This window comes from Lissotriton vulgaris, chromosome 2_1, assembly GCF_964263255.1.
Source record: "Lissotriton vulgaris chromosome 2_1, aLisVul1.2, whole genome shotgun sequence".
In the NCBI taxonomy this organism is placed as follows: domain Eukaryota; kingdom Metazoa; phylum Chordata; class Amphibia; order Caudata; family Salamandridae; genus Lissotriton; species Lissotriton vulgaris.
Genome location: NC_141687.1, coordinates 1,279,981,726 through 1,280,006,751, shown reverse-complemented (window position 1 = coordinate 1,280,006,751; position 25,026 = coordinate 1,279,981,726). Strand labels below are relative to the sequence as shown.

General features: G+C 44.6%; 1 protein-coding gene across 1 annotated transcript in view; it reads right to left on the bottom strand.

Annotated features, from left to right (window-relative positions):
• The window catches only part of TMPRSS13 (transmembrane serine protease 13), a 229,667-nt gene extending 224,891 nt beyond the window's left edge, over positions 1-4,776 (bottom strand). Inside the window, exon 1 of the mRNA XM_086957023.1 lies at positions 4,643-4,776. Within this exon, the coding sequence (XP_086813149.1) occupies positions 4,643-4,657 (15 nt within the window). The 5' untranslated portion in view covers positions 4,658-4,776. The remainder of the gene's footprint in view (positions 1-4,642) is intronic.
• Between the last annotated feature and the right edge of the window lie 20,250 nt (positions 4,777-25,026).

Genomic DNA, 25,026 nt, shown 5'->3' with positions numbered 1-25,026 from the left:
TGCATAAAAACACAATGTATGGTTTTGTGGTGTAGTTTAGGTGGGAAGAAGCAAACATCTTCTACAACATCAGAACGGTAGACTGAAAATAATAAGGGTGCTAAGATACATCCCTGCCTTAACCCGAAGGAGGTCAGAATTTTTGTACGACAAGGCACCATTTTCCTCATCTGTATCCGAGACCAAAAATCCTAGTGTCTTCAATTATTAGATGTAGCACAGGTAGATGGCCTTCTAATCCCGTCATTTTGCTCCATAAAATGTTTCTGTTGAGTGAATTAAAGGCTGTTTTAAGTTCGAATTAAGCCACATATAGGAAGATTTTCTTTTGAAATGAGTGTGTTTCAACAAATAATTGGGTAGTTAGCACCCATCCCATTTGGAGGTTTAATAGTATACTTAGAGTCTCAATCCATTCCTTAAGACTCTTTGAAGATGTCTAGCAAAGATTTTTTCACATGTGTCCATCCACTCAGTCTATCTAATCGATGCTATAGTGCCCATGGTCTTTTGATACAACAGTTACTGAGAATAAAAGAAGCTTCAAGTTTTTTTTTATTATAGTTATTTGTTTTTAAAAATCAGCAAGGAAGGTTGCTAGTGCTTCAGCAACGGCGGCTTGAGAGAATTGTATACAACACAGAAAAGCCGTATCCACCTCCAGAGGCGTGTTTCCCTAATAAAGGTTTCTATTTACTGTGCTATAAATGGAAATATAGAAGTGCATAATGTGCAGGTTCTAAGTACCGGACAGTACATGCCCATTTAAAGCACTACTCCTAATTATATAAAGGTAAGCAGAGTGAGTACATTGTGTAGGCGAAAGGTGTCTATGACGGAGGAGCCGATAACCAGCTGAACTACAACCTGTTCCTCCAAGGGTGTGAACTCCTTGGCAAGAGACTGGTCACGATTTTCTATTTAAAATACTCCGAGAAACTTTAATCCACACTTTAAAACAGAAACAAGGCCTTGCCGTTCTCTGTAACGCATAATACACACACACACACACACACATATATATATATATATATATATATATATATATATATATATATATATACATATACACACACACACAAACATATACACACACATATCCACACATATATACATACACATATACACACACATACACCCACACACACAATCAATCAATCAAGAAAGCTTTATTCGATTGTAGAAGCAATCATAAAAGCATACAAACAATTTATACCAAGCTAATTCCATAAAACCATAGTAATAACATTATACATAATGAAGTTAAAAAGAAGTTACAGTTTGAATCCTAAAATTTTAAGCATCGTACTGTGCAAAATAAGCATTCAGATTATCAAAAATTTCCTTTGGTGGAGCACTTTTTCAGAAAGGATACAATTCTCAGAACAGAGTTTGCATTGGCTAATAGCTGTAAAAGTAACAATGCCCAGATCTCCTCAGAAAAGGGACTAGAAACATCTGCCTGTCACTAGAATAAAAGTTGCAAAATAAAATAACATGAATCGTAGATTGGGGGGGAAATGGAATCACAAGGGCAAAGTTGAAGATCATGTGACCAGTCATTCATGACAGGGAAAGTAACTAAACTATGTAAGGTTCCCAGCCTAAAACGAGTTAATAAAAATCTATTGTAGGCTCCTGGGACAGATACGGTTGAATATTAAAAGTTGTTAAAATTAATTGATGATGAAGGACAGAGGGCTTTAGGAGGAGCCGATAACCAGCTGAGCTAGAAACTGTTCCTCCAAGGGTGTGAGCTCCTAGGCAAGAGACTGGTCACGATTTTCTATTTAAAATACTCCGAGAAACTTTAATCCACACTTTAAAACAGAAACAAGGCCTTGCCGTTCTCTGTAACGCATAATACAGACACACACATTATATATATATATAAATATACACACAAACATATACACACACATAAACCCACACATATATATACACATACACACATACACCCACACACACACATATATATATACATACACACATATATTATATATATATACACACACACACACACACAAATGAAATCAAGACATTTGAGAGCATGTCTGATTGTGCACAGTTGTAGTACACACACACAGTTGAAATCAAGACACTTGAGAGCATGTCTGATTGTGCACAGTTGTAGTACACACACACACACACAGAAGAAATCAAGACACTTGAGAGCGTGTCTGAGTGTGCACGGTTGTAGTACAAACCAGTGGTGTAGAGAGGGGACCCTGGACCCTAATGCAAGCCCACATCCAGCTTAATATAAAAAGACAGCCATAGATGTAGGTTACTGGATCATTCGATCCCTTGTTCACACGTGATTTTGCACCTACTGCACTAATTAAAGCTTCCCCACTAGTACTTATGGGTTTTTGCGTTTCTTTTTCTATCTGTCTTTCCCCTCTCCTCCCTAGCTCCATCTCTCTCCCCTTTTCTCCTCCCATTTGACTTTCTCTTCCCCTGCCCCCTTCTACTCTTTCTCTCTACCACCGTCTCTCACTCGTCCACGTCGCCTTCTTCCTTTCCACCCCTTTGTTTCCCCTCCTCTTTCCTGTCTCACTAATTCTCCGCATCCTCCCCTTTCTTGTTTCTATCATCTAGAACACATAGGGGCATATTTACAATTACTGGTGCATCCCTGCAAATTAGCAGGGATGCACCAGTAATTGTGCACCATGCCTCCGCCACCCATGATGCGCCGCATTTACAATGCGGCGCACCATGGGGCAAAAACAGCACAGATGCGTCACGCAACTGTGCCGTAAACGTGTTGTATTGCTGAAGTTGCGTCGCATGCGCGACGCAGCTCCAGCAATGCTCCGGGGGGCCCATTCTTCTAATGCTGCATCAAGCCTTACGCCTGCTTCAAGCAGGCACAGGATTTTGACGTAGCATTGGCCTAAAAGCGACTGAGTGAAATCTTGTAGATTTCACTCAGCCACTTTTAGGAGGCGTTCCTGCGCCGGAACGCCCCCCCCCTGCACCGGAACGACTCCTTAAGGCGCAGGGCTTTACAACGTGACGCATCTCTGTAGATTTCACTCAGCCACTTTTAGGAGGCGTTCCTGCGCCGGAACGCCTCCCCCCCCTACACCGGAAGGGCTCCTTAAGGCGCAGGGCTTTACAACGTGACGCATCTCCCAGATGCGTCACGTTGTAAATAGCCCGCACCATGGCACATCTTTTGCGCTGCCGCTGCGTCACCAAAGTGATGCAACGGCGGCGCAAGGGGCTTGTAAATTTGCACCATAATTTGGCCGAGTTAAAGGTCAGGCAGAAACAATGTCCGATGACTTGCGGCGAGGCAGCCACTATAGCTGCTGAGCCCGATTCCGTAACATTGAAGCGTTTTCCCAGTTTGTTTCGTTCACTCGCTAGTTTTAAAGCGCCTCTACCAGCCCAGGGAACACAGCAGGGCACAGCTGCTGAACTAGTGGCGCTCGTGGTAGAGGGGATCACAACAACAATTGTTTCCCCTTTGCATTCTGGCTCTTGTAGTTCTCTTTATCCAGCTAGAAATCCAGGAGTCAGGACTACAACTATGAGAATGCAAATAACGAAAACTGGTCTACATAAGCAAGTCATGCATGAAATCGGGAATTTCGGGAGCTCTACAAATTGTTTAAAATGTATACTTTCCGTTTAATAAGACCACGCCCACTCAGGACTCAAAACACTAGCACCCTTGATTCCAAATGCTGCAGCAAAGCGAGAACGCTCGGCTCTCCAGAGGAACCACACAGACTGAGGTGTCAAAGATAACGCCTCAGAGATAAATCCCAACACCTCCAGATCAGTGCTAAATTGGTAAATAAATAAAAATACCAGGGCCCTCATCGGGAGGCTACTGCAGCTTGCACCACACATTGCCCCAGACAGACAGTGCTGCCAATGGCAGCGCCAATACAATTACTAATCATCACACTCCTACAAGTGTGACAATTCAGCCTATACAAGGCCCCCAAAACTATAAGAATGGCTTAGGAGGCAGTCAATAGTAATTTTTAATGTATATTGAATGAATAAACAACTGTTGCTGTGCTCATCTCTCAATTACACCATTTGGCAGATTGTTACAAGCTCCGATATTGACAATTAAGTGCCAGTGCTGGTGCTGAGCACCAGAAACCACCGGATCAAATGAAGCACTGGCCACAAGTAAACAATCCTTCAAAGGAGTCGGTCTTTTATAACAGTTATCATCCCTTCAGCGCCAGTTTATCAGCGCAGTCTCCTTCATTTCCCATTCTACTGTGTTGGCTGAAAAAATACGATGCAGGAATGCAACACAAAAACTAAAACAACACAATGAAAAAGAAAGTTCTTTCTGTAAGTTTTCTAAAAAGAAATTATTAAGTTCATTTCCCGAGTGCTCATACTTTACACAAACAGGCAGGATGGCTGTTTCGTGGGATAATAATACATATTTTCTTTTTTGAATCAGCGTAATAATGTTATACATACCGCCTGTACCTGTCCCTAAATTACCAGGCAACGCCCGTGTGCCAACATCTCGCAGCGAAACTGGAAAACAAGGCACGCACACACACGCCGCGGGCTCCCAGCACAGACATGCCCGAGCTGGGATGAATCCACGGTATTGTTCACAGGGTGAATGAACCCCCAAGCTTCCCCCACCTACCTGCGAGCTGGCCATGGCGTCCTTTCAGGCGAGCAGTCCGAGGGGTCAGAGGCTGCACGGGTGGACCATTCTGTGCTGCCGACCGCGGCTTCTGAAAGTTTGGGAGGGAGTGAGCTCTTGTGGCTGGCGGAAGGGCAGGGAGGGGAGGCCGGGAACCTCCTTGCACCTGGCACAGGTAATCAGGCAGGCACCCAGAACTCGCCAGACCTGCCGCGCCACTTCCTTGGATTATTAATATGTACGAATAAATCACCCGGGCATCCCGCGCGTCCCGCAGAGATCCCGAGGGCTGCAAGTCAGGCGTGACACCCTCCGCCAGTCCTGGCTTTTAGTCCTCACCACTTGGGATTCAGGTACTTTGAGTTTTTTCCTCTTCTATAAAGATGCCATAAAACACTTGTTTTGAAGCGCCGGTGGCTGGAAAACCAGCTCTGGATGAAGGTGTCACGCATGGCAATGGTGCACGTGCCAGTTATACCATAACAAAAATGGAAGCGCCTAGTGTGAGGTAGGATTAGCTTATCCTAGTACTCGTGGGCATTATCTCCTGAAGTAACAACAAAGTTGCACGTAGCATCATGTAAATACAAAGCGAGACCTAACTAACTAGTCAGGCTTGACTTAGGACCCACTTACGATGGCAGGGATTGGGACCGCCCGACAGGCTGCTGGCGGTCCCGCGATCGCCACCAAGACAGTCACAATGCCTATATTTTGCATTTCGGCAGGTACTGCTGGCCGCAGTACCCGCCTCAAAGCAAACAAACATTGGCATAGCCAATAGGTCTCGCCTTTAGTACCTTATAAGTGTTTAGCCATGCAACACTTGATGTATTTGCACCAAGGATATTGTGCTGGATAATTAAACACTTATAAGGTCCCAAACGTGAGACCTATTGGCCATGCCAATGTTTGTTAATTTTGGTATACAAATAATAATTCAACCAAGCAAAAGCTTCTAATTTAGTGGTCTGGGCTGCACAGAAGAGAACCACTCACAGGTAGCTGGAGAGCTACTGGTAGCTCACAATCTACTCGTTGGAAATGCCTAATCTATCAGAACACAGAATAAACACAGCCTTTAAGTTGTATCCAATTACAAACTTTTATACACTATTCCATGATATTGTGCTGTACAATAGTGTATACGGGCGTAGTGCTCAATGGTGCAAAGTGAAAACAGTAACATTATGATACATATATACAGTGAAAAACGAATGGCTGCCCCATTGTTAAATATTACACAGTCCAATATTGAATCCTTGTGTTGAAAGATAAACTGTTGTAGGCGCTCCCTTCTTTAGTGTTGACGTTTTGACCAACCCAGTAATTTCTGTGGATCTCTTGAAGCTGTCTACCACAACACAAATAAAGGTAGAGTGGAAAAACGTCACTATTATGATGAAATTGTTGTTGCATTGGTATGTAACTGGCTCATAAAGTACATCCTCTTGTAACTCATACACTGTAACGGGGTGTACAGGTAGTGTCGCCATATCAGTGGCTCAATCGTGCGTAAAGCTAAAAAGCAACCGTTCCCTTATTTGTTTAAAGAAATTTAGCACTATATATTAACATTTCAGAGCCAAAGGGTTTCAATTGGTCACACCGAAAGTGCGAATGGGGGTGGGAGGGGGTTCTGTCCGCATAACGAGTGCTAATCTCGACTCCCGCTCGGGCGATCGAGTGTAGTCCTTTCTCTGTGTTCAGCGATTCTCTCCCCGCCCTGTTGTTATGACAACACAGTCGTAAATTCGCCATTTTGAGCTCTGTTGCGACAGGCAATGAGGCATGAGCGGAGCTGAGAGCGGGCTTACGCAGCCGTAGGAACCAATGCCTTTCTGAGCATGAGGGCAGCGTGCAGTGCAGAGGGTGAGTCCTGTGCGCACACAGCGTATTAGCGGCTCCCGCAATATAGAGGGGAAGGGAAGTGGTGGGAAAGTTGGCCTCCGAGTGGAAATATTTTGGTGTGCAGTGGCCAGGAGGATGTGTATCATGTGGAAATGGGTGGAGCAGGGTTGCACTTCCTTAAGTAACAGCTGTGAAGTTTACCGGGGCACCGGAGAAGGTCCTTAAATCAAGTTGTACTCTTTACCTTTTTCAACTTGTATTTATGCTTCCCCTGTAATAAATTTCACACTGCAGTTACTAGACTTGAAAATAAAAAGACGCAGTGGACGAGCTGCTGATGAACGGCTCAGAGGTGCGCAGGGCTGAGGGCCCACTGACTATTTATTTATGCTGTTTTATATAGCGCGGACATTACAGAGAGTTGTCAGAGCGCTTTACAATAGGAGCAGTGAACGTTACATGAGAGATTGAGAGTAACGGTAGTATAAAACAATTTGTGTGGCTTCTAATGGTAATCATGGTGGGAGTAATATGGAATTGTGCCATATCTGAGAAGGTTTAGGACTCATCTGGGACAAATATGAGAGCCACAATCTAAATTTTGCAGGGCTAGAGTGGGCAACCCAGTAGCGAGGTTAAACAAGTTTGACGAGGAGAGGAGCAGGCAGCAGGGGGAGGGGAGAGAGAAGGGGGCCTGCGCCTGTTTCCCTTGCGGGAGCGAGCAGGGGCACCTTCTGGTTGCAAGTTAATTACAAACAAACGGTTTCAAAGCTCGCTCCTGCAAGGGAATCGCCAAACGTGCACACCTTGCCATTGAAAGCAATAAAAAGCGTGTACATTTTTGGCCCAAAAAGTGAATCGATTCCTAAAGGTCTCCTCCTATGCAGCGCATGCGTGCTGCATAGGCTTGACACAAAAAGGGACAATTGACATATGCCTGCATCAGTAGCAGTCGGTGGTAGGAGTGCTGCCCCACGGTAACGTGGGGAGGGTCAGGGTGGGGGGTAGTAAACTACCGAATACGAACAAATACTGGTAAGTAAACATAAAAATAAATAAAACAAATTTCATTGTGCGTACTGCATTGCCAAATGCAATGCAGTGCGCGCAACGATATTCGTTTTATTTATTTTTATGTTTACTTACCTGTATTTGTCTGTATTCCGTAGTTTACTACCCGCTCCCCACGTCACCGCCCCGCAGCACTCCTACCACCGACTGCTACTGGCCTGCATTACGTGGCAGGCACCATGCAGTGCCTGCCACATATGTAGGGGGCCCCGTAGGTGCCCCCCAGGTCATGTGTCTGGGGCCAGTGGGTAAGGGAAACTTGCTAGGAGCCCCCAATGTCCCTTTCTGCCAGCCTTTTCATGCAGGTTCACCCCCATGAAAGGGCTGTGGAAAGGAACATCGTAACGCTTACGGCGGTGCCTGCTAGGCACCACCACCATTGTAGGCATTACAGACCATTTGACGGAACAACAGGCTCCTTGAACCAGTCAGATTACTGTTGGATGGTCTTTCCACCTACCCCGACCGCCTGCCCACCATCATAATATGGCGGGTAGTAAACATGCACATGATGGCGGTGAGACCGGCACTGACAGGCTGTCGGCGGCGGTCTCACCGTCATTATAATCAACCCCTTAATATCTTCCTATATGTTAATTTCAGGTTTTTTTCCCATGTCCATGAGTGACTAGTTAGACCAGCGTAGAATTCTGGGACTTGTAGTCTTATCTTGTAGTCACCCAGTATAAAGCCAGGACCATAAGTTCCAGAATTCTAAGAAGAAACAGGTACTGGACTAACTAGTCTCACAAAGACCTCGGGAACCTGGTAGCTTTGTATGTTGGTCCAGAGAACCAGTGAAAAGCTGAGAAGACCAGAGGTTTAAGCGCTTAGAAATTACAGAAATGCAGTATGATGAGCTACATAAAACACATTATTATTGAAAACGGTGCCTAAAAGACAGGTAGCATCAGTGTTGGCAGTCATAATGATCCCTGCGCCAGTCATGAGTACCTTAAGTTACCTTGATATTGATTTTTTACACATTCTGGCACCGGTAGTCCTGTCACTGCAATATGAAAAACACAGTTCCAAAAAAGGTAAGGAAAACAAGCATTGACACAGCAAATAGGTCCCACCTATGCAAGAGCTATTGGCTTTGCCAATGTGTTTTAGTCATGTTGTGCACCAGAGTGGCTGTTGTTCAGCATGGCTCAAAGTTATTGGGGTAGATGAGACTGAAGTGGAGTGTCTTACAGTGGAGTAGCGAAGAGTATTGAAGAGTGGGGTTGCGTGTTGTGGAGATGAGTGTTGTGGAATGCAGTAAAGTGGAGTAGAGTTATGTGAAGTAGAGTGGTGTAGAGTGGATGGGCGAAGAGTTGAGGGGCCTAGAGTGGAGTACAGAGTCAGAAAATGGAGTGGCGTGGAGTAGAGTGGCGTAGAGGGGAGTAGAGAAGTGGAGTGGTATAGAGTTGAGGGGCGTAGAGTGGTGTGTTGCTGAGTGGGGAGGAGTAGAGTGTTGTGGACTGGAATGTCATAGAGTAGACTGTCGTGAAGTGTCATAGAGTAGAGTGGTGTAAGGTAAAGTGGAGTGGCATAGAGGGAACTGAGTAGAGTGTCAGAGTAGAGTGGCGTAGAGTGGGGGGTCCTAGAGTGGTATGGAGGGTTGTGTAGTGTCGTAGAGTGGAGTGTCACAGAGTGAAGGGGCGTAGATTGGAGGGGCATAGAATTCACTAAAGTGGCATGGAGTGGCATAGAGGGAATTGAGGAGAGTGGGGCAGAGTGGAGTGGAATAAAGAGGAGTAGAGTATCATAGAGTCAAGTGTCACAGAGTGGAGGGTTGTTAGGTGGAGAGTCACAGAGTGAAGGGTGAAAACGGTATAGAGTGGAGGGGAGTGCCATATAATGGAGGGTAATAGGGTGGAAGGGCACAGTGGAGTAAAGTATTGTTGAGTTTAGTGCACGGTGTAGAGTGGAGTAAAGTGGCATAGAGTGGTATGGCCTGGAGTGTAATAGAGTGGAGTGGTGTGGAATGCTGTAGAATGGAGTGGCATAGAGTGGAATGGCGTAGATGAACTGGCATAGAGCGGAGTGGAGTAGAGTGGCATAGAGTGGAGAATAGTGCCATAAAGTGGATTAGAGTGTCATAGAGAAGAGTGTCATACAGCGGAGAGGCGTAGAGTAGGGGGCAAAGAGTGGAGCGCCGTAGAGTGGAATAGTGAATAGTGGAGTAAAGTGTTGTAGAGTGGAGTGGTGGAGAGAGGAGTGCAATAGACTGAAGTGAAGTGGTGTAGAGTTGAGTAAAGTGCTATTGAGTGGAGGGACTTAGCTAGGAGTGGTGTAGAGTAGAGTAAAGTCTTGTAGAATGGAGTGGCGTAGAGTGGCATAGAGTGCCATTGAGTGAAGTGTCATAGAGTGGAGTAGAGTGCAGTGGAGTTTCATTGAGTGGAGTGTCATAGAGTGTAGGGGTGAAGAGAGCAGTAAAGTGTTGTAGAGTGAAGTGGGGTAGATGGGCAGAGTGTCATAGAGTCAAGTGGTATAGAGTGTCGTGGAGTGGTATAGAATGTCATAGAGTGGAGTGCATAGAGTTGCGTACAGTTGAGTGGTGTAGACTGGAGGAGTTGAGTAGATTAGAGTGGAGACGTTTGTCATGGATTGGAGTTGAGTAGAGTGGAATAAAGTGGTGTAGAGTGAGTTATGTAAATTCAAGTAGAATGGAGTGGCATGGAGTAGAGTGTCAAAGAATGGCATAAGGTACAGTAGAGTGTGGTAGAGTGGAGTGGCAAAGAGTGGAGTAGAGTGTCATAGGGTTGTGTCTCATAGAGTAGGGTGGCATAGAGCAAAGAGGAGTAGGTTGGAGTGGCACAGCGTACAGTGGGATAAAGTGGCATAGAGTAGAGTGGAGTGGCGCAAGTGGCGTAGAGTGGATTGGCATAGTATGACTTAGAGTGGGCTAAAGGGTCAAAGTGTAGAGTGGAGGGGCATAGAGCGTCATAGGGTCGACTGGCATAGACTGGCATCAGTGGAATAGAGTAGAATAGAGCAGAGTGGAGTGCCATAAATTGGCGTGTCAGAGACTGCAGTGTTGTAGAGAGAGGAGTGGTGTTGAGTGGCATAAAGTGACATGGAGTGATATTAAGGGATTTGCATAGAATGTCGTAGAGTGAAGCAGTGTAGATTGGAATAGAGAGGAGTGGTGTTGAATGCTGTAGAGTAGAGTGTTGTAGCATGGCGGGGAGGAGAGTGAGGGGAGCAGAATGAAGGGGCATAGAGTGGAGTAGAGTGTCATAGAGTGGAGTGGAATAGTGTCGTAGAGAAGAGTGGCACAGAGTGGCGTACACTGGAGTGGCATAGAGCGGTATACAGTGGAGTAGTGTTGAGTGTAGAGCAGTGGAATACAGTGGAGTGACTAAGTAGAGTACAGTGGAGTGATGTAGGATGGAGTGTAGTGGAGTTGAGTTGAGGGTCGTCAAGTGGAGGGTCGTAGAAAGAAGGGGCACAGAGTGGAGGGATGGAGAGTGGAGGGACGGAGAGTGGAGTAAAGTGTCAAATGTGGAGGGGCGTAGAGTGGAGTGGCATAGAGTTGAGTAAAGTGTTGTGCAGTTGCGTAGATTTGAGTAAAGTGGCATAAAATGGAGTGGAGTGTTGTTAGGTGGCATAGGTTAGAGTGTCATTGATGAGAGATGCATAGAGCAGAGTAAAGTGTTGTGAAGTGGCATAGAGGGAATTGCGTAGAGGGGAGTGGAGTGGAGTAAAGTGAGGTAGAGTGGAGCAGAGTATTGTAGAGTTGCATAGAGTGAAGAAGAGTGTTAGAATAGAGTGTTGTAGAGTGGAGGGTCATAGAGTTGAGGGTCACAGAGTGGGGGGCGTAGAGTGTTGTGGAGTGTCATAGAGAGGAGTGGAGTGTTGTAGAGTGGATGGTCATAGACTGGAGGGGTTTAGAGTGGAGTTGTGTAGAGTGGAGGGATGTGGCATAGATTGGAGTGGAGTAGCATAGAGTTCAGTAAAGTGTCATAGAGTAGAGTGGCATGGAGTGGCGTAGATTCGAGTAAAGAGTTGAAGAGTGGAGTGACGTAGAATGGAGCGGCGTAGAGTTGAGTAGAGTGCAGTGGAGCATTGTAGAGTTGATGGTCATAGAATGGAGGGGTATGGCGTGGAGTAGCATAGAGTTCAGTAAAGTGGCATAGAGTGGAGTGGCATCTAGTGGTGTAGAGTGGAGTAGAGTGGAGTGTCATTGAGTGGTGCGGCATAGAGTGGAGTAGAGTCATAGGGTAGAATCATATGGTGGAGTGGCATACAGTGGAGTGACGCAGAACAGAGTGGTGTAGAGTGGAGTAGAGTGTCGTAGAGTAGAGTAGAGTGCCATTGAGTGGAGGGGTGTAGAGTGGAGTATTGTGGAGTGGAATAAAGTGTCATAGAGTATAGTAGAGTGGAGTGCCATAGAGTGTAGTGGAGGGGCGTAGTGTTGAGTAGAGTAAAGTGTCATAAAGCAGAGTGGCACAGCATAGAGCGGAGAGGCGTAGTGGGGATTAAAGTTGAGTGTCCTAGAGTGGACTGTCGTAGAGTGAAGTGGTGTAGAGTGGAAAGGCGTAGAGTGGAATGGCACAGTGTGGAGTAGAGTAGCCTAGAGTGAATTGGCCTAGAGTGGAGTAGAGTGGTGGGATGTAGAGTGGCATAGAGTGGAGTGTTATGGAGTGGAGTGTCGTAGAGTGGAGTCAGATAGAGTGTAGTGGCATGGAATGCCGTAGAGTGGAGTGTTGTAGAGAAGAGGAATATACCTCTTTTTAGCACATTACTTTTCCCCGCAGGGAATTACAATGCAGTTGTTACAACACCCGCATTATAACCCCGCATACCATTACCCTGAAAAAGGTAACAATGACTTTCGGAGGAGGGGTGCTGGATGTTGGAATAGTATAATTTACTATTCTAACTACAGTATGTGCAATAGTAGGGAAGGTGTTGGATTTTAAATCCAACACCATCTGCCCTCTCAGCAAGTCTTTGGTCTGACTTGTGGAGTAATGGTATGCGTGGTTACAACACAGTCGTTGGAACGACTGCGTTGTAATTCCCTGCGGGGAAAAGTATTTGTGGTAAACAATGTTTACTAGAGAAGAGTGTCATAGAGTGCAGTGGAATTGGGTGCCATAGAGGGGCACAGAGTGGAGTGTCGCAGAGTGGAGAAGAGCGTCATAGAGTAGAGTGGCATAAATTGAGTATGTATGGTATGGTAGCGCACTGCTATTACAAAGAACACATTTTCAACTGAAATGATCATTAAAATGGCACATACAACTATACAGCACACACAATATAATGTGTGGAAAAGGGCACCACCCAGTGTGTTCATTTGTTTTCATTCTTATTGCAATATTTATTTCCACCACACTTCAGAATTACAAAAAAGAATGTGCTTCATTTGTGCTTTTCTAATTTTTATATATTCTGAAATATTTGCACAGGTCATTTACAGGCATTACATTTTATTGAGTGCTAGAAAAGAACATTTCCTTTCCCACGCCCAGTATCCAGCATTATTTTCATTTAAACCCGTTTACCAGCAAATGAATGTACACACCAAGCTCCCTTGGAAGAGGGAGCCTGACATTTGACTTCAGTCTTTAAATGCACAGCAAATGTGACAAGATAAGAACAACATTTAAATGCCTGTTTACAGAATGTGAGCACTCGTGCAAGAACTCAAGGAGTGATGGCAAACAGGTTATGCTTTAAGGAGGAACAAAAGAAAACAGAACAAATGCCAATACTGTTAAACTAAATCCTTCTCTTTTCTCAACACATTAGAATTGAACACAATGTAGGTGCAAGACTTCTAGTCTGAATTCATCTCTTTGTTTATTCTTTACTTTAAATACATTAATTGGTTCAATTTCACCAAATTTACATTTCCAACATCTATACCACGAATACAAAAATGATTCCTTCTTTTCATAAAACATTAACGTCTATATATTCATAATCATTCCATACTCACAGTCACTCCACATGTCAGACATTCGATCACTCACATACACAGCAAATTATTTACAGTTAAATCCTAATTACAATATTATACAACAACCATAGACAATTGGTTTGTCACAACTTCAAAATTTGGAGCAATCTTTTTGAATTTGATGGTCTTATGGCTCAACAAATATGGTCTACGCGTTTCAAACTCCTACTTAGTGTGGAGTTCTCATCAGGACCCAATAAAGCTGTGGGGAAAAAAAGACAAAAATCCTTGCTTAATACTCATGGCTCCTTTGCAACAATGAAATCTGAGCTCTGCCACTCATAGCTGATACCTCTTACCTTTACTGAAGAAAGCTTTTCGTTGTTTCACCCGACGCTCAACACTCTAATGGAAAATGAATACACCAAAATCACCAATGTGAACAGTCTAGTTTTTTCAATCCCACTCTAGGAAGCCTTAAACAAAACATACTTACATCAGGCAGCAAACATCCATACACTTCTGGCTTTCTAATTTATGCCAGGAACCTAAAAAAGGAAAGTACACACCAAGCTCCATTGGAAGAGGGAGCCTGACATTTGACTTCAGTCTTTAAAAGCACCGCAAATGTGACAAGATAAGAACAACATTTAAATGCCTGTTTAAAGAATGTGAGCACTCGTGCAAGAACTCAAGGAGTGATGGTAAACAGGTTATGCTTTACGGAGGAACAAATGCATTCCGGACAACCTGAAACAAATAAAGTCAGCAAACCGAAAGCAAGCAAATGTGACTTACAAACCACCAAGCCAATGGGCGGAATGCATTCCTGAGGAGTCTTTTCATAACCAGACAGCTGTGCTGTCTGGTAGGCTTCGACCTAAAAATAAGCACAGATGACCTACTCACACCTGGCATGTGGGAATTTGAGATATGTGTTTTCAGATTGCAAAAGATCAATATGAACCAAACACATGTTTGTGCTGTGCAACACCACCATTTTCCTGAGCTTGTAAATGCATTAGACACTATGTAAATACCTCCCATCATCAGTTTGTTAGAGGCGGTGGTGGCAAGAATGCAACAAAAAACTCAGAACGCTTGGCCGTTTTTGCTACCTGATGTTAAGGAACCTGTAGCTGCCAACTGACCCGATGTAATGAGTTGAATGTTCTGCAAGTCTTCGCTTTTTAACCAACAACACTTTGCATTCTGGGATATTTGACCCCTATACAAACAATCTAAAAAGTCCAAATACCAGTCCAAGAATGCAATGTGCCTCTTCAAGCTGATGGCTTCCAAACTCTCTCCCCACATACTGCAAATTTATACCAAAAGCCTTGACATAGGGGTCCTACCAGCTGATGGCCTCCATTGTGGTCATCCACAAACAGGGCAAACCATCAAATGATTATACAGCCTATCGTCCCCTATCACTTTTCACGTTTGAGGGGAAAATACTAGCAAAACTGTTGGCCAACAGACTCATCCTCTGTATTACCGAGCTAGTACACCCGGATCAATCCAGGTTTATGCCAGGGAGGAACACAGCCTTGAACTTAAGGCGACTGCATGGGGTCCTGGGCAGACATGACACGTCAGGGAGTACGCAGCTATGCTATCGTTGGACGCATCCATGGCGTTCAATACCATGGAGTGGGACTTTCTTTTCACAGTGCTGACAAGGATGGGATTTGGACCTAACTTTATAAAGTGGATCCAACTGCTCTATGCCAAACCGACCATGCATGTGACAGTTAACAATCACATCTTGTGGCTAGTCCCGTTGGGGAGGGGCACTAGACAGGGGTGCCCTCTGTCGCCCCTGCTCTTTGCCTTAGTACGAGAGCTATTGGCTGTCTGGGTCAGGTGAGACCCGGAGATCAGGGGTCTGAAGTGGTCAGAGAACCACGAAGACTGTATCTCATTATATGCGGACAACATACTCCTATATTTGGCCGCACCCTCACAGTCCCTCTGCCGGGTCCTCCATATATTTCATATCTTTGGCGCCCACTCGGGGTATGTTACTAATAGGAATAAGTCCCAACTCTACGTGCTGTGGGGTAGACCGCCACACAACCCTAGGGGCCATGACATACCAGAGGCATCACAGGGCTTCAAGTACTGTGGCCTATATATTACACAAGGTCCGACTTTATTCTATGAGTCAAACTTGCTAGTACCCCTGATCTGACTTCGATCCGATGCTAAACATTGGCAATCCCTCCCCCTTACTCGCCTGGGACGGGCTGCACTTTTCAAGATGTTAGCACTGCCACGTTTCCTCTATGCATTGTAAAACACCCCTAATGCGATTCCTAACACTTATTTTGCCAGTATTGAAAGCGTGGTGCGATGGCTGCTGTGGGAAGGTCGGGCACGGCGCAAAGCCATGAAAAAAGTGATGATGGGATGGTATGATGGGGTATTGCAATACTCAACATGCATCTTTATTATCAAGCATCCCAACTGGTTGCAATCAACAAATGGGTACACAGGGAATACGACAACCCAAATTTCCATACAGACGGATGGCTCCTGGGACGGGGGGATATAATAGGGCACTCTACACAAACTCCCGCAATATTACCCTCACGGGACCCATTGCACGCACAGTGAAGGTCTGGCATGGAGTGAATAGAAAATGGAGCTGGCATAACAAGCTTACAAAAGTCACACCACTCTGGGAAACAGACCTGCTGGGTCAGCTCAGCAAATGCCCTGGGTTTGACAGGTGGGACATGATAGGCATCTCGACAGTGGGGGGCATGAGGGTGGGGGGGAAATTGGCTACCTTTGCAGACCTGCAGACTAAATAACAAATAGCGCAAACCTAGACATTCAGATATTTACAAATTAGCCAAGCAGTCACAGCCGCCTTACCAAAGGATGTCCCTCTACCCGAGGACTCTCCGCTGGTGGGCATACTGATACTTTACCATATGCCTAAAAAATCCATATCCCTTACATATAAAAAGCTGTTAATTAATCGCCTAGACCCCGTCCTGCACCTGCGGCAACACTGGGAGGCACACCTGGCGGATTTAGATGAGAATGATTGGCACAATGCTTTGGCTTCTCCCAGAGAAGTGGCTATCCCAATAAGATTGTTCCTGGTCCCATTGAAGAGCCTCTATTGTGTATACTTAGACACAGGGATCTTGGTCAAAATGGGTAGGAGGGCTGACCCCCTGTGCCTTCGGCAATGCCACCAACCAGGAACCTTTTTTCATATCCTATGGGACTGCTCAATAGTGCAACAATACTGGAGCAGGGTTACAAAGCAGAAGGAGAGAGTTGGTGGTAAGACTCTGAAGGCATCCCCCCAACTGTGTCTCCTAAATATATGGGATGCCACTGATTTAACGCAAATAGAGAAAATGTGGGCTTCACTGGGGTGGGCCATCGCAAATCGTAATATTACGCAAAAATGGGGGGTGGGGCGGCCCGAACCTACAAGACTGGGCGGTTGACATGGACAGGGCAATGATCGCCGAGAAGGATGTATTCAAACACAGGGGTTGCACTAAGAAATGGGACCTGCAAATGGGGGAAGTGGAATAGATACAGAGGCAATATCTGCTTATCTCCTACAGTTAAATCACAACGTGAATGACGTTCACTATTGCACATTTCTGGTAACGATACTGTGCTCTTAACCGAAACGGAATAAGGTGATTGCTCGTTTAATAAGTACCAACTGGCATAAGTATCTGTTTTGAAAATTTGATCTCTTATGTGTTGGTTACTTGGTGGACATACTGGCCATTATTACTATGATTAAACTGGAGGGCATGTACTGTGTTTTTCGAATGCCATCTGCACTGAAGTGTGTTAATGTGTACTGTGGACCCAACTATTGCTTTATTATTGCCTTAAGTTTTTCTTTTCTTTTCATCAATAAAAGCTGTTTATAAAAAAAACAAGAATGCAATGTGCCAGAGGTTATAAAACTGAGACTAGGAATTAGTGAGCATGTCATACGTCACATGAAGCCATTTGGCAAATATATTGAAAGGTGACAGAATGAAATAAAAACAAGCATGGCAAAGCCAATAGGTCTGACATTTTATTATGAGAAGTGTATGGCCATAGTTGAGTGACTCCTTTGTGTTGTCCCTTGTTGTCCCATGAAGAATATTGCTGAAGAAGCAGTATCTTGGGATTCAACAATATCGAAGCTAGGGATAGGGTAGTATGCTAGCATACCGCACATGCTACGAAAATGAGTCACAAGATGAAGTTTGACTAGTAATTGGTGAACTTAAAATCCATTCACAGAAGGTACTTTTGTAAAAGGCTGATATATTAGTTGCATCTTTATAAAAGCCTATTTTTGCACTCATCTTTATTTGGTGATAAAATCCCAACAGCATATTAGCATAACAGCAAAGTGAAACAAATGATCAGTGAAGGGAAATTTGTGAATAAATTGGGTCTTCAGACTATAACTCATACATTCAAATGTGTTTGTGCTATCAAAGTACATTTACCAAGGAACACACACTTGGCCTTAGTTATAGACAACATGTCCCATGTGCAGGTTAACAAAAGGACTACAGGATGCCCCATCAACAAAACTTAATGGAAACACAAATCGGACAACATAAACACTATCAAAATGGAATGGTCTTAATAGAAGGCCCCCAAAACAATAAAAAATCAGTCAAACCACATGAAAGCCAATATCTGGTGGTAGCCAAAACAACTACGAATTGTAATATTTTATTAATCTACTCACATGAAGTGGCTAGACATCTAAATATATCTATAGGCAGAACTAAAAACAAAACATCATTGTAAAGCCAGCCAACTCCGATATCTTTGGGAGTGGTTGAGGGAAAACAAGAAACAGCATTGATCCATCTTGGATCAGACCTTTGCTAGACACCCCATGAGGAAACGTCTGTGGACCAGGAAGAAGGACAGATTGTTTTTAACGACAACATCTTTGTATTGGGGACCACCCTGAAAGTTTGAGATACTTGACATTGCAGCTCTAAATCATTTTGAGAGGTTCAGTCCCACCTAAAAAATGGCAGTTACACGTTTCGCGGTAGAAGGCACTAACTGAAGACAATTGGATGGATATAGCCTGTTCAGCTAACAGGGGCCAAATTACAGATACAGTGCACTTTTTCTGTTTGCTCCATGGCCGGCCTTTAACTAGGTGCGCCAAGCGCAAACAGCGAAAGCAGGTCCTATTACAAAGAACGCGCTGCCCTCAGGGCAGTCGCAAACTCGTGCTGCCCTGGGGTCAGCACATTCAAGTAAAATAAGTAGTGGCTGCTCAAAGTCAATCCGTATTTCACTCTGCAGGTGGCAACCCACTTGTACTTCTAAGAGGGATTAGAGATGTGAGTGACTGCACCTGTCTGCCAGGAGATGTCTGGGAGGGTCCATAGTGCCCCCTTTCTTCTCCAGAAGGCTGCCATCAGGGGTGCACTGACAGTGCGCCACCTTTTGTGGAGCACTTTCAAAGCACCCTGACAGCTTCTTTTCCTTTGCGTCCACATTCCTAATATGGTGGGGGAGCAGAGGTAAAGAGATCCCCTCATTTGCATGAGGCCCCACCCCCATGCAAATGAGGGAGAGCTCTCTTGAGATAGCCCTGGCACTACATGTGGAATAGCGCTATCTGTATCACAGAAGATTCCACACAAGAGTCTGCTGCCCCTTCTGTAATACCAAAGTGCCCCTAGGAGCACAAAGCGGGCTCACATGCCTGTTTCGCCCCCGGACACTTTCTATAATACAGCCTCAGGAGTTCCACACAGAGGCCAGAGGTGGGCATAATGTTTCCTTTAAGATGGCTTACATGCCATGTACATTAATAAATCTGACTTTTGCTGGAGGTTCAGCAGAGATCTCTTCCTCATATTCTTTGCTATACTATTAGATTGCACAGGTTTCGAAAGAAGATCCTCAAAAATAATAATAATAATAAAGTCACTTATAAAGAGCCTGGAAACACCCACTGGGGTGTCCCCGAGCTATAGAAGCAGTTACATGTAAGAGTCAAACAGGAAGACAAGGCTTATAACTGATAAAGCCAGGTTTTTATGCCTCTACGAAAGACGTTCTCAGATTTTTCTGCGCGCAGCGAAGGTTGCAGAGTGTTCCAATTTTTGGTTGCCAGATAGCCAAATGAGTGTGCACTCATCCTCTCTCTTTTGATTTTCGGTATTTTGAGCAGATGAGCTCCTGTCGATCTCAACTGCTGGTTGTTGGGGGTCGGGAGATCATACAGGTAGCTGGGACCTTTCCCCTTTAGACTCTGTTGACAGAAACATAAGGCTTTAAAGAGAATCATTTTACTAATTGGCAGCCAGTGAAGGGAGTCAAGGGCTTTTGTAGCTGAAGCCCGCCTAGGTAGATTGAGAACTTGGCGTGTCACCGCATTCTGAATGCGTTGCAGATGTTGCAGGCTTCCTTTTGATGCTCCCAAATATAGGACACTCCCATAGTTCAGCTGCGAGGTCACCAGAGTGTGGACTAGAGTTTTTCTTGCCGAGGCGGGAAGGAAGTCCAAGGTTTTCCTTAGCATTTTGAGGGTGCCAACGCATCTCCCTGCAATCTTCCTAGTGTGGGACTCACAGGATAGTTTTGGATCGAGCCACACTCCAAGATTTTTTAGGTCTCGCGACCTATCAATGCGCGCAAGCGCATTGAGCGGAGCGAGAATTCAAGTGCTCGAAATCCTCGTCAAACCAAGGGCTTCTTGTGCTGCGGTTTTCATTAAGTTCACTTGAATCACGTGACCAAACAAGCACGTGCATTCACGGCCGGACAGCACATCAAAGGGCTTCTCCCAGCGTGCGCTGTGCGGCTTCCCCTCCACTAATTATTCATGGCCGGCCGTAGGCCGGCCGTACTTTCAGTTTCCCGGCCGCTCTGCATTATCAGGTACGTGTTGTTTCACTTGGTCTCCTAATTATTTATGGCCGGCCGCAGGCCGGCCGTACTTTCAGTTTCCCGGCCGTGTCTCGCCCCACCCCATCCCTCGCTCTCTTTCATTCACCATCTGTCCCCCCTACTCCGCCCTCCTCCTTTCACTCAGTCATTCTATGAATAGAACACAAGAGAGCAACCCTGCCCAATGATATAGTGGTCCTAGAGAGGATCCAATCAGTATGAAAGGGGTGATTTATCTAGGAGCCAGTACTGCACATAACAAGAGACAAGTCAATCCAGATATACTCAGAGAAGATATATATTTTTTGAATATATATATATTTTTTATTTTTTTCTCATCTTCTTTGGTTTAAATATAGCAAAAGGTACAAAAGTTAATTACATTGTATGAATCCACATTATATTGATAACATCAAAAAACACATGATACGGGGAGAGATAAAAAGGAGGAAAGTTAATCCTATAGCATAGCCTACCCAGTAACATACCGCACTACATTCATACTCTCAAACTCATTCATTCCATTTCAGGCAATCCAATGTTCTTTCATTCAGCTTTCATTCACTTATATAGTCCTGGTATTTGCAACATAAAGATGTTAAATTTGTTGCATAGGTCAGAATGTTATTCCAGGGGGCAGATGACGTATAGGAAAGTCCTGATGGATATGGGTCAGTGTGCCGTTTTCCTGGAAACGCAAGCCGACACGCGTTTCGGTGACTAGCCGGTGGGGGCCGCACCTTCGTCAGGGCTGGGGGTTGTTTACTGGGAGGGGGACAGGCATAAAATCTGGAAATAAAAACAGTGTCTTAGATTTTTGTTCAAAGTACAAAAATACAGGTTCAGATCATACAAATGTGCATTTTCTATTTATTTAATACATTTTGATAACATTATTGATTTCTTCTTGTGTTTTTGTTATTTTTTTTAAAATAATTTTTTTATACACCAAACATTATTTCATAGTAAACTTGCTGTGTGGTTGACATCTTGTAACTGTGCAGCACCTGACTACCTAGTGACACTCCTTAAGGTAGACTTTCTATTCTTACCCCATCTTCATTCACCACTACCTCACCCTTCTGTTATTTTTTTTAAAAGGAGGATTGAGATGGTTAGTTTGGTGATTGCAAAATCTACAGTCTCGCTGCGCTTGTGTTCCGTAGTAATGGCTTACCTCCACCTGGTGACTGCGCAATCTATATTTTATGGAAGGCATTGGTGTGAATGTTACACATTTTACTTTCATATTAATAAATACTTTAACTGGAATAGTTTCAAACATTCGGCTGCAAATGGCGAGACTTTGTTGAAGAGGACCTAGGTCCGTGGTCGTGCATGCACAGATATACATTGTTCATTTATTATTATTAAATGAAGCTTGAAACACATCGTGCTCCAAGCCTTGCTTTCAGCCCTAAGCCCGCCCACAGCAAAGCCTCGAAGCCATGTGCTACCCCTGCATCTGTGTGGTTTCCCTTCCTGTTTCTGAGTGAGGCCAGGCCCAGGCAATCTTCTGCTGTTTTTTCCCACTCTCCCCCATTCCGCCATAGACCTGATGCTATTGGAACGCTTTACACGAGCACCAAGTACATTACAAGAATACATTCATTTTTTTCTTCAGACCCGGAGATATTAAGTGTTTCGCCCAGAATCACAAGATGTTCACAACATTTTCCACAGGTGAACTTTGGGGCCCTTCACATCCATTTGAGTTGTGTTGCCAAACAAAGATCTCTTGCATCCATCTACCTTGGACGTACACTTCGCACATTGCTACATAGGAAAGCTTCGATCAACACACTGTTGAAATCATACATGTATGTATTGGCTCGCACACGGACAAAGTAACAACACATTAATGTCAAGCCAGCAGAAGCTGCATGCCATACGGACACTAGCTAACATCACAGACTTTGGTGTTTAAAATACTGGGGAGGGTCTGAAGCCCCCACTCCTGGGAGTAAGCTGAAAGCAGGTCATTCGGAGTTCCCCTATTAAGTATCCTTATGTCTGCATGTGCGACTGTTAGGGTGATTGTATATGGGGAGTCCCTTAATGTTTTATTTGTCGGGCAGTCTGTCTCTCAGACTGCCCGACAGTGTGACGAGGATGGAGAGGTGAAGGGGTGGGGAGGGTTGTTTCGGCCTGTTTGTAGGCTCAACATCACAAGTTAAGTAAAGAACCACTTCCTGGCTCTATTGCAGAGCCTGTCTTATATTACTCTAAAAATGGTCTGCATGCTTCACATGCATTGTTTAACACTACAGACGCTGGCATCGGGCTCACTGCACGAGGACAAGTCTGTTTTAAACTATTGCCACCACTTCTTCACACTCTGAATTAAGTAAGGAAGTCCACGAAGCACGTTTTCCTCAGAGGACGAAGAGTTCCATGTGGAGCAGACACACACAAGGAACCAAAAATACGCTTACAACTTAGCAGACTTTGACACAAGCAAACATGGCTTGGAATCCCAGGTCTCGGCTTTCCATTGACTATGTTGTGTGCTCTGAGGTAGATTTCTTTTCCTTCTATACCACAGTATCCTTTAATGGCAAAATATGAAAATGTGCATAGAAACACCTTAGTTTTCATTATTCGTAACGCCCTAAAAAAGTTATTTATTCATAGTGAGGCACAGTATCATGCCTCACAATCTGTAAAATGGTGTGCAAGACTTTGCCACAACTGAAGTTGCTTGCCAGTCTGGGTCTGGTTGGTACTAAAACCTTTTTTTCTCCTAAAACGGTTTATTTGCACATATAATTTACATATATTGATTTTCCCAGGGTTGTGGAAATGATAGACAATTCCAACGTGGTAAACAACAGTTACTACTAGGCATGGGGTAGCGTCACAACCCGCCCCCTAATTCCCCCCCCCCCCCCCCAGACACTGCAGTATTATTTTGGAAATGGTAACTACAGAATAATACTCAGCTGACAGAGGCACACAACTTAAGCCTCATCTGAGTTAGTGCCCTAGAACCCTGGTCTCTGTCAGCCCCATACATACTCCCCCATACTCCTGCCTGGGGAGATGATGCCTGCACCCTTCTCCTATTTGAGTCAAGACACATTAATTCAGCCGCCACTTCCTGTCTGTCCTGTACCTATTTAAAAGTGTTTCACATTCTTTGACTTCATTTTTAGGTTTGGCTCTTTTGTGAACAAACCCACTCCTGAAACAAGCACTGGCGTTGCCAATAGGTCTCGCAGTAGGAAAGTTGGAGCTATTGCAAATAACAATGCCTTTTATTTTTGTTTTCTTTTTAAAAACATTAAAGGGCTTTGTCATTTACAAAACCAATAGCTCCAACTTTCCTACTGCGAGACCTATTGGCAACGCCAGTGCTTGTTACTTCTGTTTTAGGTGTGGGCCAGGCCCGAACCTCTGGGGCCAGCAGGCTGAGCACCAAATGGAGCGGGATTTCCCAAAGACCATAACCTTCATCTTACTACCATTCAGCTGTAGGCAGTTATTCGACATCCATTAAGCTAGATCATTAAGACAGGAGGAGAACTGCATAGCTGATTCATTGGAGTCCTGTGCTAGGGTCACTACAAGTTGGGTGTCATCAGCATATGACACCATGGTCATCTTGTGTTTATCCACAATATCTGCCAAAGGGCCAATAAAAGATTAAACAGAATGGGGCTCAGAATAGAGCCCTGTGGAACCCCTTGTAGGAGTTGCAGAGTTTTTGATAGATGTTGGTTCTGTGCAATCTGGAAACTATGGTCCTGTAAAAAGGACCACATCCACTTAAGTGCTTCTCCATCCAATACAAGGACCCATCCAATCCAGTACACCCGGAGACGTTGTAGGAGAAGTTTGTGGGATACCGCATTGAAGGCTGTACTTAGGTCCACCAGGACCAGGACCAGGGCAGCCATCTGACTGGCATCCACACGCCTCCATAGAGACTCTATAGCAAAAAGAAGTGCTGACTCAGTTAAATATGAGGCTCTAAACCCTTTGTGTGTAGGGTGAAGAAGTTTGTGTTAATCGATATGAGCCACTATTTGTTTGTTCCCCACCTTTTCTGTAATTTTAGAGATGTAGGGAAGCAGAGAGACAGGGCGAAGGTTTTCCAACAACTCTGGGTCAGCATAGGGCTTTTTCTTCAAAGGTAGAACAGTTGCGTGCTTCCAGGTCTTAGGGACCTCCCCACATTTCCAAGATAGGTCCATTAGTTGCTGCACGGAGGGTAATATCAGATCTATGCCCTCTTTTATTCTGGTCGGTGCGGCTGGGTTAGTAGGCAAGCCAGATTTAATACTTAGGGCCACCTCCTTGAGATCTATCACTGGGGGGGATAGGAATTCCAAAAGAGGATTGAACCCCAGCTCAATAGATCTTTTAGGCTGTGAGGCAGGGCCCTTACGGGCTTCCTCGGGGAAGGTGTAGTATATATTAGATATTTTCAATAGTAAGAAATCGGCATTCTGATTACACCGCTCCACAGAGCTAATAGGTGTGATCAATGTCCTCTCTAGGGAGGAAATCTCTTTAAGAGTAGCATATCGTTCCTTAGAGGAATTTTCTGCTGTTTCTATTGTCTCCTTATAGTACATAGAGTTCCTCTTTTTCAGCAGGGAGTGGTACTTTTTTTGTGCTGTCTTATAAGCCTCCTTGGTTT